Genomic DNA, 19,926 nt, shown 5'->3' with positions numbered 1-19,926 from the left:
TTCTTACATTGAACTATGGAGACAAAAAATAAATGTTGCATTACTAGAAAGAATAATATTATGGCATATATATCTGTAAACAAAATAAATTTATATACATCATAATGACAGTAGGAAAATGTATGTCAATGTCTATTTTCCTTCAAATATTCAAAAATTGAGGATCTTGAAATTCATGCAGAAATATAAATTCAAGTTTATTTAAATAACCTATATAGGATTTCGAACGTGACCTAAAGATCATCAAGACAAACATTCTCACCAAGTTTCATAAAGACCGGGTCACAACTGTTCACAAGGCAAATGTTGACGGGCAACACGCTCCGGACGCCGGACAATGACAGTTCACAATACCTAACCTTGAGCACTTTGTGCTCAGGTGAGCTAAAAATCATACATGCACATGGGTGCAAACTGTACATTTTACTTTTTTAAAGGATGGTTGAACTGTTCATAAGCAGGTATGAAAAATTTTATGATAGGATTTTACCCTTAAAAAAACTCCTGTAAATAGACGTAGTTGCTAGCACTAACTGGGAAGACCTTGGTTGGTCTTAAAGGTTTTTTCGATTTTTTTTGATTTTCTCTCATTTTTTAACAGTTTTACAAACAAAAACAAAGGCAAGCTTTAACAGGAGGTTTATGATGTTGACCCAATATCAATCTGTTAAACTTGGCCTAGGAATTATCAAAACTGCATAAAATTACGAAAACCAATCTTTATCCGCGGATTCAACGAAAAATTGGAAAAACCACAATAAAAATTTCAGGTGTTTACAGTGTAAAACCAGTACTGTGAAATTATTTAATTTGGTCGGCACGAATTTCCGTGGTATTGGCCAAAACGGCTGTTTCGTGGGGACGTATATTAGTGGATTTTCAATTTTTGAAGAAAAAAAGTTTTCAATTTTTGTTGTGATTTCTCCAATTTTTCGTTGAATCCGCGGATAAAGATTGGTTTCCGTAATTAGAGAGTTTGAGATTTCAACCTTCGCCTTTCCCTTCAACGTCTCTTGCGAAGTTAACGTATGAAGTTGAAGTTCGATTAAAACTCCAGAGTAGAATGAACCTTACTTCTTTTAATCCGCCCATTCAATTTATCCGTAATTATGATCGTTTTTTTCGTGCATATTGATACCAATTGTCCGAAAGGGCAGGACTTTTACAAGAGGTTTTAAAAATGAAAAGATGAAAATTAAATAAAAAAAAAAAAAAAAAACATGTCAATTAGTATATTCATCGCATGGATATTAGAGCGATTACCAAACAAACAAAAAAAAAACAAAAAAACAAAAACAAAAAAACAAAAACAAAAAAAAAAAAACAAAAAAAAAAAAAAAACAAAAAAAAAAAACAAAAAAACAAAAAAAACGATTAAACAATGTAAACAATGTAAAAACCCGTGTTGCTCCAAACATTTAGGTTTTATATAACATTATGTCAGTATAGTCAGTATACAATGCACGATTGTAAATCATACATGAGAGGAAATAAAAATGATTATTACATACCTAAAATTATCTTCCACTGGGTTTCAATGGACTGCGATCGTGCAATATTATTCCATATCATGACGTTGAACGCTTTCATATCGGACTAGTCCCAATCCGTGACTCTAGTTACCTCCCCTGACGGTCCGTCCATTGCGGATCTCGTTTCTTTAGATTTTTGTTGCTATTGTGTGTTTGTTTAATTTGTATTTTATGCAACATTTTGTTTACTTTTACACTTTTAATCTGACCTATTAGATACTGGCACGTAGTAATTTATCAAACTGAAATGAAATGAAAGTTATAATTACATCAAGAGTTGGACTAACATAGGACGTGGAATGTTTTCTTAACGTTGTAATGGAAAGAATCGCGTGACGTCCACGCGCACGTTGCGACAACAAGTTGACGTCATTTTCGCGGAAAATATTAATGCGCGTCAGATTGATTTGTTTGTTGCGTTTTCGAAGATTTGTTTTCCGTATTTTTTCCTGTCTTTCGTGAAGAACGATAATTTAGATATAAATTAATCATTTGATAGTGGGTATGTAATAAAAAGGTTATCAACTTTGTATGGGATATAAGCACTCGTTCTTTCGCGGACAATATTGCCGCTGCAGAACTCGTGCATTTAGCCACATACAAAGTTAATAACCTATAATGATCATATCAACGTGATAATGACACTCTGTATGACTCTGTATAATGCCAAACTCTGAGACAGCACAATATAATTTTAATATACTATTTTATAAGTAAAGCATCTGCGGATCCAGGATACTTCAGAAGAATTTTCCGTCTTACTAGTACCATTTTATGTTTATAATGAAAACGCAATTGTCGTATTAAGTGTCCGACAGAAACAGGTTGATTTTATTTGGATGTGAAAATATAATGTTCCAACAGATGATAATCTCGCGTAATTATTTATTTTTCAAGTAAAATGAGTGTCATGCCATGTGCCTCCATCCAGATTTCAGTCTTTGATGCCAAGTATGTGGACAGAGTAGATGTAAAAAGACTGAAGTTTCGACTTTCGTTATATCACATCTTCGGACGTTCAAAACTTCACTTCATACGACAAAAAAGCCCATCTTGTATAATTGATACCGCCTGGGGACACAAGTATGCCGTAGAAATTAAAGTTTGAACAAAATCTCAGAGTTTGTCAAAATCATTTGATAACTTCATACTTCCAGGTCCGTTTCAATGTATTTAGTTAAAACCATTAGCCATACAAAAACTTCATTATTCCTATACATATTGATGTTTCACATAAAAAAAATTTAATCTAATTATATATATGGATAATCAAATAACTTAATAAGCAGAAACCCTGAAAGTAAGCTTTTTATTTCGCATAGTAATAAAGAGAAGTCTTAGGCTTACGTAATATTACATGGAAAACTTTAGAAGCAACGTGTGATATAAATAAAATACACGCATATCGGTGACGTTTTACCCAAAATATATATGAGAGACGTTGAAGGGGAAGGCGAAGGTTGAAATTTCAAACTCACTAATGAATGTAGGCGAATATACGCCAATGTGTTATGTGGGGATAGAGAACTGCAGGGCATTCGGTTGGTTTCAAACTCAAAAGTCATTGACTCTTCAGCCTAAATTTTTCAGGGGTCAAAATCAGACTTCGAAGAGTCAAGATCAGCTTATCAGAGTATGAATATGCCATTTTTATAATTTTGTAATCAGACCTTGTCTCCTGCAAATAAATAATAACTACAATTTCGCAGTCATTAAGGGTTGTACAATCTTTACGTCAACATGGTTTTATTTGATTCTCAGATGAATAAAGAAGCTCAAGCATTGTGTATGCACATTCTGGAATAAACAGTGTTTGATGCGAAGACCAGTAAAAAGGCATTATGCTGTCATTAATTTTGTCAAATTGTCCCATGACGTCCAGTTCATTATACATCGGGTAAACAAAGCCGAACTCATTCTTATCAAAATATTACAAAGAACACGCAAGAACGAAAACAATCAATACCTCCCCTGATTTACTACATGGTTAATCGTTCCAGATACTTACATGTATAAATTAAACCACTTGACCTTAATAGACGCCCTTCTGGTTCAATATCTGCACATCTGTACTTCAAGCCGTGATCAGTTAGACTTTTGATTTTGGTTTTGATAAAGGTTATGATCATTTGTTTAGAAATTTGATTTGAAAGTAACAAATCTGCATGACAAGGCTGGCAATAATGAGGCAAAAACTGGTATTTCCAAGAACAGCAGGAAACACCAGGAAAAATCATCGAGCAGCGTCCGACAAATCCATTGCCCGGAGCCTGTGGGCTAAAAGAAATTTTCGCTGGGCTACCAAAAAAAGTCCTGACGTAAGCCCGCCGTAATGGGAGGGGAAATAAGTAAAGTTCGGCCCAGCAATATTCTCGTGATGTATTGGTAGACACTCTAACCACGTCCCTAAAGGGTTATCCCAGCAGCAAGGCTGAACATAGGAAGAGGCCTATAAAATTACTATCACTACACTTAGCCCCCTTTACTTTTCAGACTTCATTAGCTGTCCAGAATAACCCTTTATGCTCACCGCAAGAGAATCACCGCATAATCAATAGGAATCATCTGCTGGTCATGATCAATCTCCCTATCAACTTTCAAGATCCTAGGCCTAAGCGTTCTTGAGTTATTGTCCGGAAACCTTTTAACTGTTTAAGGTTCAATATTTGACCTTGACATTTCACTTACTGACCTCATAATCAATAAGGATCATCTGCTGGTCATGACTAACCTTCCTATCTACTTTCATGATCCTAGGTCTAAGTGTACTTGAGTTATCATCCGGAAACCGTTTAACTGTTCAGGGTCACTGTGACCTTGACATTTGACCAACTGACCTCAAAATCAATAGGGGTCATCTGCTGGTCATGACAAACCTCCATATCAGGTCCCAAACATTCCTAAGTTATCATCCAAAAACCATTAACTGTTCAGAGTCACTGTGACCTTGAACTTTGACCAACTGACCTCAAAATCAATGGGGTCATCTGCTGGTCATGTCCAAGCTCATACCATATACCATCTTTCATGATCCTAGACCCAAATGTTCTCGAGTAACCATCCGGCAAACGACTGGTCTACAAACGGACCGATATCTGCAAAGCAATATACCCCTTTGAAAGGAGGGTTGGGGTGGGGGTGAGGGGGGGGGGGGGGGGGGGTGCATAAAATATGTGTGGTTCAGAGAACCCGACAAACTCTAATTTTACCGTCCGACCCTAACAAAAAGTTTTCCCGATATTTCGGGTACGAATATCTTTAGTACGAAACATTTATGATACCAAAGTCATAAAAATCAACCGATGCCTTCACTCCCACATCCATTCTCGCATACCAGAGGTCTACCATGGTTCCCTGGACGAACTCAAGATTTTGACGAATCTTCCATTGACGAGAGTGTTCTGCATGTTGATTTGTGAATTCATACAAAGCTGCACTTTTTCGGATGAAAAGCTGCTTCCAAATGGACAATTGAAAACATAAATTAGTATGAAAATAACAGATAATTTAGTGATAAAGTTATAAAATCTTATCGAATTTTCAATGAATCAATTATAAATGCATGGGGAAAAAATCGAGCGCAGCCATGGCGGACAGAACGTTTATAGTATACCGGGATAAAAAGTGTTTATATGTTTACACTACAAGGTTTTCACAAACTTCATGATGAACTGTAGATAACTGATATGGTATGTAGCATAATAATGAACTTGTGAAATGTGAAATTAGTGTGGAAAACGTGTAGAAAAGACTAAATAGTGACCTTGAGATGTTAAACCTGTGATTCCTACCCTATCCACCATGTGCCACCACGTTGTTTTTCATAGAGACGATATTGACAGAGATCATCAGAAATATTTAGTCATAGCAATAGACAAAATATAATCTGTACATTAAAGATATAGAGAGATTTGAGAATAAGATAGGTAAAAAGAATAATACAATATGTCTAAAAGAGGTCAGTCAAGGAGAGAATCTGTATGCAACTCGTTGAATGAGAAACACGAAAAGCAGAAACAAACAAGAGCTGTCACTAATGGTGACAAATGCCCCCGCAGCGCCTTTACCTTTGACCTGGTGACCTTGACCTTTGATCTGGTGACCCCAAAGTCAGTAAGGGTCGTGCACTCAATAAGTACAATCAGCATGTGAAGTTTGAAGGACCTGGGTGCAGTGGTTCGCGAGTAAAATGCCTTCATGCAAAAAGTTAACATTGTGACGAACGAACTAACGAACGGACCGACAGTCGAAAACTAATATGCCTCCCTTCGGGGGCATAAAAACAGACAAAGAGAAAGAGAAAGATAAAAGTACAAGGCAAACAGATAAAGAGTTTGAAAAATTTAGACAATAAATTAAAGGCTTATTTAAAACTTTTGAGGAGAACATGGAAATGAGGTTGAATAAAATGGAACAAAACTTTAAAACTGCAGTTAATGATATCAGGAGAGAGGTTAATGCTATGTCACTTAAACTGCACTACACTAAGAATGATGTAGCAGAAGTAAACAGTTTAGAGAGTAGTGTTAATTTTCATTCAGATAGATTAGAGAAGATTACAGAAACACAAGAATCAAAATTAAACAAAGTTAAATCTGAACTTGAGGAGATTAAACATAAGATGCTACTACTTGAAAAGCAGTACAATCTGCTCTTTTATGGCTTCTGAGAGCAGCCTGGTGAAGATCTTACAGACACTATGGAAACCTTTTTTAAGTATATGTTGGTCAAAAATGCTAATAGAGTGAGTGAAATGCGTTTCAGTATTTACCATAGAATACTCTCTGAAGCAGAGGGTCCAAAACCAATCATAGTGGGATTTGCATCTTTTGATGATAGAGATTTGGTTAACTCTAAATTTCTGATGCCAGTGTTGAGAAATGAGAAAAAGAGAATAGTTACAGACTTGCCTTCAGAACTGAAAAGAATCAGATCAAATCTGGCTAAAGCTGCCTACCATATAAGACAAAATGAGGGACTGAAAACAAGGATACAGGAGAAAGGTCTATCTGTTTACTTAGAGGTCAGAAGGTCAAAAGGAGATGACTGGGAGAGAAGAGATATATAACTGTATTTATAACTGTTTCTGAGCCAGGAGGAAGGAATAATTTACATAATCATAGAGACTTGATGAGAACTGTCATGTTTTGAATGGAGAATATAACTAATGTCATTGGAAAGTTGCTTTTACATTTGATATGCAGGTTGTTTTTTCCAGCTTTGTCTCCTTATCTAACCACAAACACCACAGGTATTAGTGGCACAATGTCATATTAATTTTTAAGTCGATAACATGAAACTTTTCCTTTATGTAAAAATGATCTAGTCAAATCACCCCAAAAATTTATATTACTTGTCTGCAATTTAGAGCATTTCTTAAATCTTATTACACAATAGTCAATAAAAGATTTTATAGCCTCAAATAGTAATAATGTTACGCTCATGCCCTTGCGTGATGCCTCAGAGATTAAATATTGTTATATGGCCTATATGCTAGGACAGTGGTCAGTAGCTGCCTAACACATATGCCGAAAAAGGCTGACAGTATGCTAAGCCCTTGGGTGTAATCTAGGACTGGACTGTACAGTGGATGTGTATATTGATAATGTTGGCACTATTAGTACATGTACTTGGCATCAAGAATTACTAAAGTAGACTGGACACTCAGCAGTCTGCTCAAGGTAGACTGAAACCAAATGGTCAGCGTGACTGGCACTCTATAGGTTGCCAATTATAGCTGAAACTGTATAGACTGAAACTCTTTGAACTGGAACTATTGTAGACTGCTGTAGGCTGCTAACCGTGACTGGGACTATGTATGCTGCTCGCCGTGACTGGAACACTGTAGACTGCTCGCCGTGACTGGAACACTGTAGACTGCTCGCCGTGACTGGAACTCTGTTAGGTTGCCTGGAACACTGTAGACTGCTCGCCGTGACTGGAACTCTGTTAGGTTGCTTTCCGTGACTGGGACACTGTAGACTGCTCGCCGTAACTGGAACTGACTGGAACGGGATACTCTGGTCTCTCTTTGGAACTCCAACAATTAAAGTTTCTAAAATTACCCTTGGGAAATGCTTAACCTTTAAAACACCACAAACGCGAACTAAAGTTTCTAATCTAGTTTATTTACTAAACTATTAACAGTTTCTGATGTAAATAAAAGAAAACATTTCATGAAAATTTTTCCGAACTTTTGTAAAGCAGATAAAGGCTGACAGTATGCTAAGCCCTTGGGTGTTATCTAGGACTGGACTGGACTGTACAGTGGATGTGTATATTGATAGTATTGGCACTATTAATTACTTGGCCTCACGATTTACTAAAGTACGGTAGAAGTGACTGGACACTCGACAGTCTGCTCAAGGTAGACTGAAACTAAATGGTCAGCGTGACTGGCACTCTGTAAGTTGCCAATTATAACTGGAACTGTACTGTATAGACTGAAACTCTTTGAACTGGAACTATTGTAGACTGCTGTAGGCTGCTAACCGTGACTGGGACTCTGTAGGCTGCTCGCCGTGACTGGAACTATGTAGACTGCTCGCCGTGACTGGAACACTGTAGACTGCTCGCCGTGACTGGAACTCTGTTAGGTTGCCTGGAACACTGTAGACTGCTCGCCGTGACTGGAACTCTGTTAGTTTGCTTTCCATGACTGGAACACCGTAAACTGCACGCTGTGACTGGAAATGACTGGAACGGGATACTCCGGTCTCTCTTTGGAACTCCAACAATTAAAGTTTCTAAAATTACCCTTGGGAAATGCTTAACCTTTAAAACACCACAAACGCGAACTAAAATTTCTAATCTAGTTTATTTACTAAAATCTTAACAGTTTCTGATGTAAATAAAAGAAAACGTTTTATGAAACATTTTCCGAACTTTTTTAAGGATGAACAGTCGTGAATCAACTAAAATTATGTTTCCCAAGTCAAAGTCTTGTTACTGAGCAAAGTTATTATTAATTCTAAAATAAAACCTTTAAATTGCCAAAGTACAACAAATAAAAATGCTGCACACCATTAGAGTCTAGATATAAAGCCAAACTTTCGTAAAATTGTAATACCAGCCAAAACGGTGTACAAGTGCGAATTTTGAAGTTTGAGACCACGACTGAAATTGTGGAAGCCTATTTATACTCCCACAGTATCATCCCACAACCCCACAGCGTGGAGCTGTGGAAAGCGAACGCGCCACAGAAAAATTGTGGTGACCACCGATTTTTCGTGGGATCGTCCACAACGCCACAGTGTGGAACGCCCCACAGAAAAATTGTGGGGACCACAGATTTTTTGTAAAAACGGCCAAATTCCCTTAAAAATACAAAAATACATAAAATAACAACTACATAATCATAAAGAGACGTATTACAAACTTCCCTCGAAATATTATGGCAAAACATCACGAATAAAGCAATTTAAAACAATCCGAAAGCCGTTACATAAGCTTCACTGTTGCGTAACGATTGCTCACCGTGAAAATAAATATACATGTACGACAAGTGCACTGTGATAAAACATCAAAATAACAATGTTTTACTTTAAACGCTCGAGGAATGACTCAGCAGAAATACATAATAAATGTTGCTGCATCATATGAAATCAGGATTTAACACTAGGAAAGTAAAATGAAGGATTATGGTATTGTTGACATAAGTCGCGGAAACTAAACACATTCAGAAACTGTGACAAAGTTCTGACATGGAAAACAGCTTCAAAAGTGAAGGATGGATCGAAAAGCTGGCACAATATGTAATGTTGGGTTGATGTCTTGTGAATTTAACCTAAGACAACAACCAATTTCATGTGTTGTCGCCAGTAAAGGCTGCAAAAAGGAAAGTAAACAACCTGAGTGAAAAAAAAGAAAAATGAGTGAAAGGTAACATTTCTAGAACACTTCAATATTATGCACTATTATTAAGTTTTTAAATTTGATATACAGGTTTGTTTCTTTATTTAACCACAAAGACCACAGGTATTAGTGGCACAATGTCATATTAATTTTTAAGTCGATAACATGCAACTTTTTCTTTACTGGTTTAACAGGTCTAGGAAAGTGGTATATTTACAGATTATCTGTAAATTTACAGATAATCTATAATTTTACAGATTTTTCAATCTGTAAATTTACAGATCAAATGTTTGGAAATCGCTAAAATCTTACTTGGACTCAAAATCGCAGCTTGAAATTAATTGATTTATTTATGGTACACATAAATAAAGGTCAATGGTAACTTTCACTCATTTCTGTTGACTTTGATTTTTTTGAAAATGCCAAAAATTCAAAGTCAATAAAAATGGCTGAAACACACAAATGATGTTAATTTGTGCATTCTGTAAATAAACAAATTAATTTTAAGCTGCGGTTTTGGAAATAAATGTAATTTTATCAATTTTCATACACACAATCTGTAAATTTACAGATCAAAATATCTGTAAATTTATACATTATCTGTAAATTTACAGATAATCTGTAAATATACCACTTTCCTAGACCTGTTTAATGTAAAAATCTATAATGATCTAGTAAAAATATACCCCCAGAATTCTGTAATGATCTAGTAAAAATTTATATTACTTGTCTGCAATTTAGAGCATTTCTTAAATCTTATTACACGATAGTCAATAAAGATTTACTCTACTTTGTTTTCATAGTCTCAAATAGTAATATTATGCACTATTTTTAAGTGCTCTTCATTCAGTAAAAACACCCCCGAATTTATATTATTTCGCTATTTATAGCACTTCTTAATCCCCACTATGTAAGGATTTACTCTACTTTGTTTTCATAGCCTTTAAAAGTAGTATTTTTGCACGAATTTTTTGTGCTATTCATTATAATATTTCAACTCCCCAACCTCTTTACACCCATTTCGCACGTTTTTTTTACGTACTGTTCATTGATAAATTTCAAATTTTCTCTACCTCTTTTACATTTCTTAAAATACTTTGCACGGCTTTTTCATGTCTATTATTGATAGTATATGCAAATCTTGCTTAAAGAACCACCACGACCTAGTGACCTACTTTTTTCACCCATAAAATCTTCATGAAAATCATTCTCATAATACAGGTAATATACTGCTATACTTCGAGATTGCAGGTGGACAATTTAGGCCCTTCCTGAATAAATTTGTTTTCAAAAATATATCTGCAAACTTATTCAGTCAATCTCTTTTCAGCATAGTTTTAAGAATATAGAGGAATAACTATTTTACACTGTAGAAACAAACTATGATTGAAATTTTTACTAAATACACTGATTTATGTACATATTGCTAGATTAATTCAATAACATGTTAAGAAATTAAACACATTGTATTGGCCTTATATATGTCGCTGGCAATTTTTAACTAGATACTTCTTATTTCTCATTTTCTTCATGCAAAGCATGTATAATTACCATCATGGAAACACAAAAGAATACAGTTATTTTGTGGTGCCTCTTTAAGATTTCATTTATATACGGTAGTAAAATAGTCGGATGAAATTTAGATTGTTGATTTTATATAGAAGACACTCTTGTTCTCTAGTCAAAAATGGTTATACTGAAATAGTAGATTAAAAAACAAATTCTATAATTTAAAAAAAAAATCCGAAGATTAATTATTAAGCTAATGCCTATGACAATATTACGTGCTCTTACTTTTTGAGTCGTTATAAGTAAATACAAGAATTAACAATGCGGACGCAATTAGCACTTAAAAACAACGTAGATAAAATCGTGAGAAAATGATACGCTTTTAAAACATGAGCGTATTTATGTTAAAGTATAACTTGTTTCTGAAGTATACACGAATTTGCTGTTCTGATTATGTTTTTACTGTAATGGAAAAACTCGCATACAACATGGGTTACACAAACGGATCTGTTTTTATATAATACAAATGTGTAAATACAAAAATCTGCTGGTTTGTTACACTTACATGGAATTTTAATACCGTTATTAATACTCATAGAGTAAAACGGTGTATTTGAGTACACTGGCACAAATAGATAGTTTGTACTAAAATTATGACTATTACATAATATGTTTAGGGGAAAAGCCCAGTGTACAATTGAGTAACTAATATGCATGTATAATCAATGCACGAAATTTGATTTGGTGCAAGGCTGAGTGTTTTTATTTTTTCTGTTTTGTTTTGTTTTAGTTTAGTAGTTTGACTTGTCAAAACACTAAAAGGCGTATTTTTCCACTCTTCTTTTCTTATATAGAGTAATTAAACAGTAGTGAGATGAGTCGGAAACAATGAATAAACACGATTTTGTATTCGGGAGAATTTGTAATACACTGTATATACTGTAGTATTAATTACAGTTCGCCCGTTCAATCTGACTGGGTAGGGGAAACATACAATTTCAAATATTCTTGTGTATATGCGTATTCTCTATACGAAATGGCTATACATGCACTAACGACAGTGTTGATTCACTTCTACATTCTGATGAATAAATACTTCAATAAACAATTAGACATAGATACTGTTTCACTACCTACTGGCTGGTCAGGGTATGTATACATACATTTTTTTAGTAATGTTTACATGACGTGGGCCTGCGAAAGAGCTTGTTGTAGGAGCTAAATGTATAATAATCCTTCTGTCCTCAAATATATTATTTAAATTGTTGAAGAAGTGGTTAAATATTTTAAAATCGGTAAATTAAACTACAAGCATGGGAATGTAGTCAATCACTTTTAAAGTAAAAGCATGTATTCTAGGAAACGCTGTTTAATGGTACACTATATTCCCGAAACAATCACTTTTTAGTTGTTGGTTTTTGTACCCCCCGACAACAAAGTTGTAAGGGGGGTATACTGGTTTCAGGTTGTTTGTCTGTCTGTCTGTCTGTCTGTCAGTCCGTCCGTCTGTCCGTCTGTCCGTAGACGCAATCTTGTGCGCACCATCTCTCCTTATCCCCTTGACAGAATTTAATGAAACTTCACACAAGTGATCAGTACCAACAGTAGTTGTGCATGGGGCATGTTAGGTTCTTTTAGAAAAAAAATTTGCAGAGTTGTGGGACTTTGTTTTTTTGTTACTATACTATATACATAGACACAATCTTGTGCGCACCATCTCTCCTCATCCCCTTGACACAATTTAATGAAACTTCACACAAGTGATCAGTACCAACAGTAGTTGTGCATGGGACATGTTAGGTTCTTTTAGAAAAAAAAATTGCAGAGTTATGGGACTTTGTTTTTTTGTTACTATACTATATACATAGACACAATCTTGTGCGCACCATCTCTCCTCATCCCCTTGACACAGTTTAATGAAACTTCACACAAGTGATCAGTAACAACAGTAGTTGTGCATGGGGCATGTTAGGTTCTTTCAGATAAAAAAATTGCAGAGTTATGGGACTTTGTTTTTTTGTTACTATACTATATACATAGACACAATCTTGTGCGCACCATCTCTCCTCATCCTCTTGACACAATTTAATGAAACTTCACACAAGTGATCAGTAACAACAGTAGTTGTGCATGGGGCATGTTAGGTTCTTTCAGAAAGAAAATTTGCAGAGTTATGGGACTTTGTTTTTTTGTTACTATACTATATACATAGACACAATCTTGTGCGCACCATCTCTCCTCATCTTCTTGACACAATTTAATGAAACTTCACACAAGTGATCAGTAACAACAGTAGTTGTGCATGGGGCATGTTAGGTTCTTTCAGCGACAAAAATTGCAGAGTTATGGGACTTTGTTTCTTGTTAACATACTATGTACATACAGTCTGTATATGCAATTTTGTGCCTGCCTAATCTACGAAACCCTTGCACACAATTTAATGAAACTTCACACAAGTGATCAGTACCAACCCTAGTTGTGCATGGTGCATGTTACATTCTTTTAGATAAATATTCTGCATAGTTATGGGACTTTGTTTTTTGTTACTATACTGTATACATACAGTCTATATATACATACAGTCCACATAATTATGCAATCTTGTGTGCGTCAAATTGCAATGTACTGTGTCAGTGCATGCGGGGGGGGGGGGGTGTACATTCATCACCTTTAGTGATAGCTCTAGTTTACAGTTAGCATAAAATCCTGAAATTATTATTCCTGTTGCCATGACATAACAAAGCTGACACAGATCGACTAGACAAGTTATAACCCAGCGACATATGCTATTTTTGTCTAAACCAATGAATCACGAAATTAACATGCTGTTTGTGTCACATAGGAGATATAAAAAATATAGTCTATTTCAATTAATTCGGCAACATTTAATTGAGTCAAAGAAATATAAAATATAATCTCATTTAATTTTTATACAATGTCATATTTGATTGAACAGGGCTTTAGTGAGTTTAAAGAAACTAGATCCGTGTGTATCTGCGAAGTCTGTGCGGGGTCTGTACGCTTGACTTAAAGCCAGCGGTGTGGGTCCCGGGTGGGCTGCGCGGGTACCGGGGATGTTCTTGATCCAAGGGGTTCAATGCGCGCGGTTTTGTTTTCTCGTTGCGCAACTCAAATTCTGGTGACATTGGAAAATAATTATGTATATGTAAATATAAAATTGAGCCGTAGTCAACTATAGGTTTATGAAATAATGTATCTCATCCAGTGATTTGTCGTTGAATAAATCATTGTTTGGAGTTCAGATGCGAAGGAATTATATCACGAGGACGCAGAAGTTTTAAAAACATCCTTGACGACATTCATTAAATATTTGCCCGTTTTCAATCGGTTTCTTTTCCAGCGCGCCGCTATGCCATTTGACGCCATGACGTAATAATTGTGACGTCAGAACAGTGATTTGTTGTATAATAATTCACTGTTTCCTGCCTTCTTTGTTTAATAGGAAAATGAATTGGATCGTGTTAGAATTTGTCAGGATACAGGTTATATGACCCAGGGAAGTGCCTACGCCTTTAGTATCTTGAACAATGATTTGGGTCCAATTGCTAAGGTGACTATGTCTTAGACTAGCTGACAAACGATGTAGAATGTCCTTTGTTAAAACGTAGAGCTGGTGAGACCAAATATATCATATATAGAATTTTCCTCTGGCTACCTTGCCTAAATGATTCGTGTACCAGTGATTCGTAAATGATTTCTGTTATGAGCTAGACAATTTCAGGGATCAGGCAAATCACTAAATGTTTCAAACTAACAATCTTTAATTAAAAATGATTATCTCAAACTCCTATAGGCTGGATACTCTATACTTGACTGTTTTTTTTTGTTGTTGAAGTTCCCGTCAGACAATAGAGAGTTTGAGATTTCAAACTTCGCCTTCCCCTTCAACGTCTCTCATATATATTTTGGGCAAAACGTCACCGATATGCGTGTATTTTATTTATATCACACGTTCCTACTAAAGTTTTCCATGTAATATCACGTAAGCCTAAGACATCTCTTTATTACTATGCGAAATAAAAGGCTTAGTTTCAGGATTTCTATTTATTAAGTTATTTGATTATCCATATATATAATTAGACCAAATTTGATGCGGATCACTATCAATAGGTATAAGAATAATAAAGTTTTGTATGGCTAATGATTTTAACTAAATACATTGAATTGAACCAGGAAGTATGAAGTTATCAACTGATTTTGAGAAACTTTGAGATTTTGTTCAAACGTTAACTTCTACGGCATATTTATGTCCCCAGGCGGTATCGATTATACCAGATGGGCCTTTTTGTCGTATGAAGTGAAGTTTTGAACGTCCGAAGATGTGATATCACGAAAGTCGAAACTTCAATCTTTTTACATCTACTCTGTCCACATACTCGGCATCAAAGACTGAAATCTTGATGGAGGCACATGGCATGACAGTCATTTTACTTGAAAAATAAATAATTACGCGCGAATATCATTTGGTGGAACATTTTATTTTCACATCCAAATAAAATCAATCTGTTTCTGTCGGACACTTAATACGACAATTGCGTTTTAATTATAAACATAAAATGGTACTAGTAAGGCGGAAAATTCTTCTGAAGTATCAGACAATTTCAGATCTATGATATCGTGATGAGAGACGTTTCCTGTTAGCCGTATGGGATAACTCCATTCTTTAAATGCACGGAACCAGAGCCTGGCAGAGGGACATTGTGGGTTAATTCCCCCTTTGATTCTTACATTTTACAAAGAAAGTCGGTCTTGAAACTCGGTGTGACCCCCCCCCCCCCCCCCCCCCCCCCCCCTCTAACCAAAATTCCTGTATCCGCAGATGTTTTATTAAGTAGTATATTAAAATCATATTGTGCTGTCTCAGAGTTTGGCATTATACAGAGTCATACAGAGTGTCATTATCACGTTGATATGATCATTATAGGTTATTAATTTTGTATGTGGATATATGCACGAGTTCTGCAGCGGTAATATTGCGCGACTTTAGGAGCGCAATATTGTCCGCGAAAGAATGAGTGCATATATCCACATACAAAATTGATAACCTTTTTATTACATATCCACTATCAAATGATTAACTTATATCTAAATTATCGTTCTGTCACGAAAGACAGGAAAAAATACGGAAAAAAATCTCCGAAAACGTAATAAACAAATCAAACTGACGCGCATTAATATTTTCCGCGAAAATGACGTCAACTTGTTGTCGCAACGTGCGCGTGGACGCCATGGACGTCACGCGATTATTTCCGTTTCAACGTTAAGAAAACATTCCACGTCCTATATTAGTCCAACTCATGACGTAATTATAACTTTCATTTCATTTCAGTCTGATAAATTACTATGTGCCAGTATCTAATAGGTCAGATTAATCAAAGTGTAAAAGTAAACAAAATGTTGCATAAATTACAAATTAAACAAACACACAATAGCAACAAAAATCTAAAGAAACGAGATCCGCAGTGGACGGACCGTCAGGGGAGGTAACTAGAGTCACGGATTGGGACTAGTCCGAAATGAAAGCGTTCAACGTCATGATATGGAAAAATATTGCACGATCGCGGTCCACTGAAGCCTAGTGGAAAATAATTTTAGGTATGTAATAATCATTTTTATTTCCTCTCATGTATGATTTACAATCGTGCATTGTATACTGACTATACTGACATAATTTTATATAAAACCTAAATGTTTGGAGCAACACTGACGAGTTTTTACATTGTTCACATTGTTTTATCGTTTATCGTTTTTTTTTTTTTTTTCTTCTTTTTTTTTTCTTTTTTTATTTGGTAATCGCTCTAATATCCATGCGATTGAAATGTTTTTTTATTTAATTTTCATTTTTTTCATTTTAAAACCTCTTGTAAAATTCCTGCCCTTTCGGATAATTGGTGTCAAAATGCACGAAAAAAAAAAAAACGATCATAATTACGAATAAATTGAATGGGCGGATTAAAAGAAGTAAGGTTCATTCTGATGTTTGAAATCTCAAGGAATTTTAATCGAACTTCAACTTCATACGTTAGCTTCGCAAGAGACGTTGAAGGGGAAGGCGAAGGTTGAAATCTCAAACTCTCTAATGTCTTTGAATCAACAACATACGAGTCCTACCGCATAGATGCTTGGCCTCTGTCCTCTCAAACGCTATAAGATTGCCCTGACTCCTGGATGCTCAGCGCCTATATGCTATCATATGTAGCATTCAACTACCATATAGGTATTATCCCCGATGCCTTGGCTGTACTTCGCCAGTAATGCTGAACCGTCTATAAGCTGGAACTCTCTTACTATCTCAGTAGATTACCAAACTCTGGGTCTCTGTCTCAGCTTCCCGATGCTCAGGCTATATATGCTATCGTTTATAGCATTCAACTACCCTTAAGGTAAAACTTCTATGCGCTGGCCCTATAGCTCGAAACCTGGTTGAAATTCTACAACTCTTCTTTAGTCTACGAACTTCCAAAGTCTTCTTTTTAATAATTTATCCGCCCTGACAGGGTAACTGCAATAGTCTCCTTATCAAGGTACTGGGATAAATTATTAGTTGAATCCTCGATGTGTCTTCTTCAACCGCTGGATACCGAATGAGCTCTCTATCATTCATCTACCTATTTATACCCCAGCAGACGTGCTATTTTTAGAACTTGTTTCTGATTGGTCCAAATTTATACATAGTGTCTTACAACGAGTACCTGCTCTATCAAATATCTGGTTCCCTTTAATTTTTGTAACTGGCATAATGTGCGAAGCTGGAACCCAGCCATCCCCATAATGAACCCAAATCAACCACAAATGACCCAAATTCTATTATATACAGCAATTTAACAATAATTTTAGCAATAACATGAAAAGGGAGTCAATCACTATCTGTGCTTATGTGTTACGTTATCAATATATCAGATATACAAATTATTCTGACAGAATTGTTGATTGTATATATAGAGAGTGTAAATTGTATATAGTAAGAGTACGGAAATACTAAGAGGTCGTCTTTTGTTATTTGAAAAACTATAAGAAGAGGACAAAAAAAATGGATAAATGATAATTAAACACTTTTTATCCCAGTACATAAATTAAGCCCTTTCAGGCTTCTTTATGTTTTCTGTCACATTTGCTCGTTTGTCACGTTTTTGTTGTTATTTTATATCTTTTTTTCACTGTTGTTTTTGCAGTTATGTCATATTCAGTCATGTTTATCTGTATGTTTTGTTATACAGTATTGTATGTAATTCCTGAATGTATGTCACGGGTACAAATCAAAGTAAAAAGTAACTATGACACCGGGTAATACTAAGATAATATCTTACAACTGTAGAGGACAACATGATTCGAGAAAAAGAGCTGATGTATTTCATTTTCCTAAAGAAAGAGATGCAGATATTTATTGTTTGCAAGATCTGCACATTACAGCTTGCATGCAGAAACAAGTTTATTCAGAATGGAATGCAAATTGCTATTTTAGTTTTGGTGAAAGTAACTCGAGAGGTGCTGGCATATTATTTAAAAAACAACTGGCAAAGTTTCGTTATTTAAACACAGTCAAAATGACTACTCAACTAGGAACGTTACCGCTGCATTCAGACTTGTTTAGGGAAGGAATAAAAATGCTAATTTTGAAAAATTAAAAGTTGTTTGTATGTTTTTTATTAGATGTTTTATTTGTAAATAAAATTAAAATCATATTTATGTTTTATATAATTTCTTTCCCCTTTCAAGCCCTCTGATAAAAGCATTAGATATAATTACAATATAGACGTCCGACACAAGTACAAAATTGTCCCAGATAGTCGATATCGTTACGTCGAACTTCGGATACGTCGATGCAATTTTTACAGTCCCTTGAATATCGAGGTAACGGTATTCGACTGTAATGACATTGTTGTAGATAAAGAAGGAAATTACATTATGTTAGATTTAACTTCATACTCAAAAAGATTCACTTTAGTTAATTTATATGGACCCAATGTTGATAAAGCTGAGTTTTATAGGCATATTTTCCATAATATAGATGACGTAGAAAATAATTCATACATATTACGTGGAGATTTTAACTTAGTAACAAATGTCGATTTAGATTACTGGAACTACAAATCTATAAATAACAATAGAAATGCCAGGATATTTTTACTCGAGGCCATCAAAGACAGGCGTTTGCATGATCCTTTTAGAGAATTTAACGGTGATGCAAAAAAGTATATATGGAGAAGATTCAATCCTATCCAGCAAGAGAGACTAGATTTTTTCATAGTAACTACGACCTTCTTTCTCAAATCCGCGTTTGTGATCTAGATATAAGCTATAGGTCAGATCATTCTTCTGTTATTTTGAAATTATCTCTAAAAGAGATTACACATGGTAAAGATTTATAGAAATTTAATAATTCATTATTACACGATAGTGAGTATCTCAAATGCATAAGAGAGGAAACAGAAGAGGTAAAATCACAGTATTGCTTACCTGTCTATAATATGTCTAAGCTACCAGAAATAGATAATGCTTATATTCAATTTACAGTTGATGATCAATTTTTCTTAGAAACTCTTTTAATGGAAATAAGAGGAAAAACTATATCGTATTCTAGTTTTAAACGTAAATCTATTAAATCTAGAGAAGAATATTTGATTTTAAAGATTAAAAAGCTTGAGGAAAATTTCTCCGAATCTAATCAGGAAGATTTACTCATTTCAAAGGCAGAATTAGAGAATATCAGGCAGGAGAAAATGAAAGGACATTTTATTAGATCAAGAGTTAATTGGGTTGACAATGGAGAAAAACCGTAAAGATTTTTTTTGTAGTTTAGAAAAGACTATGTAAACAAAACAATTCCATTTATAAAAAAAGATGACGGAAGTAAAGTTTACTCTCAACAAGACATTTTAAAAGAAACCGAATTCTTTTAAAATAAATTATATACAAAGGGAGATACATCCTCTGATATAAGTATTGAAGACTTTCTAGAAAATGCCAATATTCCGAAGCTAAGTAATGACTAATCTAATGACCTAGAAGG

At 34.9% G+C, this 19,926-nt stretch overlaps 1 protein-coding gene across 1 annotated transcript in view; it reads left to right on the top strand.

Annotated features, from left to right (window-relative positions):
* LOC128552636 (uncharacterized) overlaps positions 1-6,201 on the top strand; it is a 53,990-nt gene extending 47,789 nt beyond the window's left edge. The window contains exon 5 of the mRNA XM_053533676.1: positions 5,914-6,201. Coding sequence (XP_053389651.1) covers positions 5,914-6,201 — 288 coding nt within the window. The remainder of the gene's footprint in view (positions 1-5,913) is intronic.
* Positions 6,202-19,926: the final 13,725 nt, after the last annotated feature.

Source organism: Mercenaria mercenaria, unplaced genomic scaffold, assembly GCF_021730395.1.
Source record: "Mercenaria mercenaria strain notata unplaced genomic scaffold, MADL_Memer_1 contig_2980, whole genome shotgun sequence".
Classification (NCBI taxonomy): Eukaryota; Metazoa; Mollusca; class Bivalvia; order Venerida; family Veneridae; genus Mercenaria; species Mercenaria mercenaria.
Note: the sequence above shows the minus strand (reverse complement) of the source record. Positions and strands in the feature narration are given on the sequence as shown.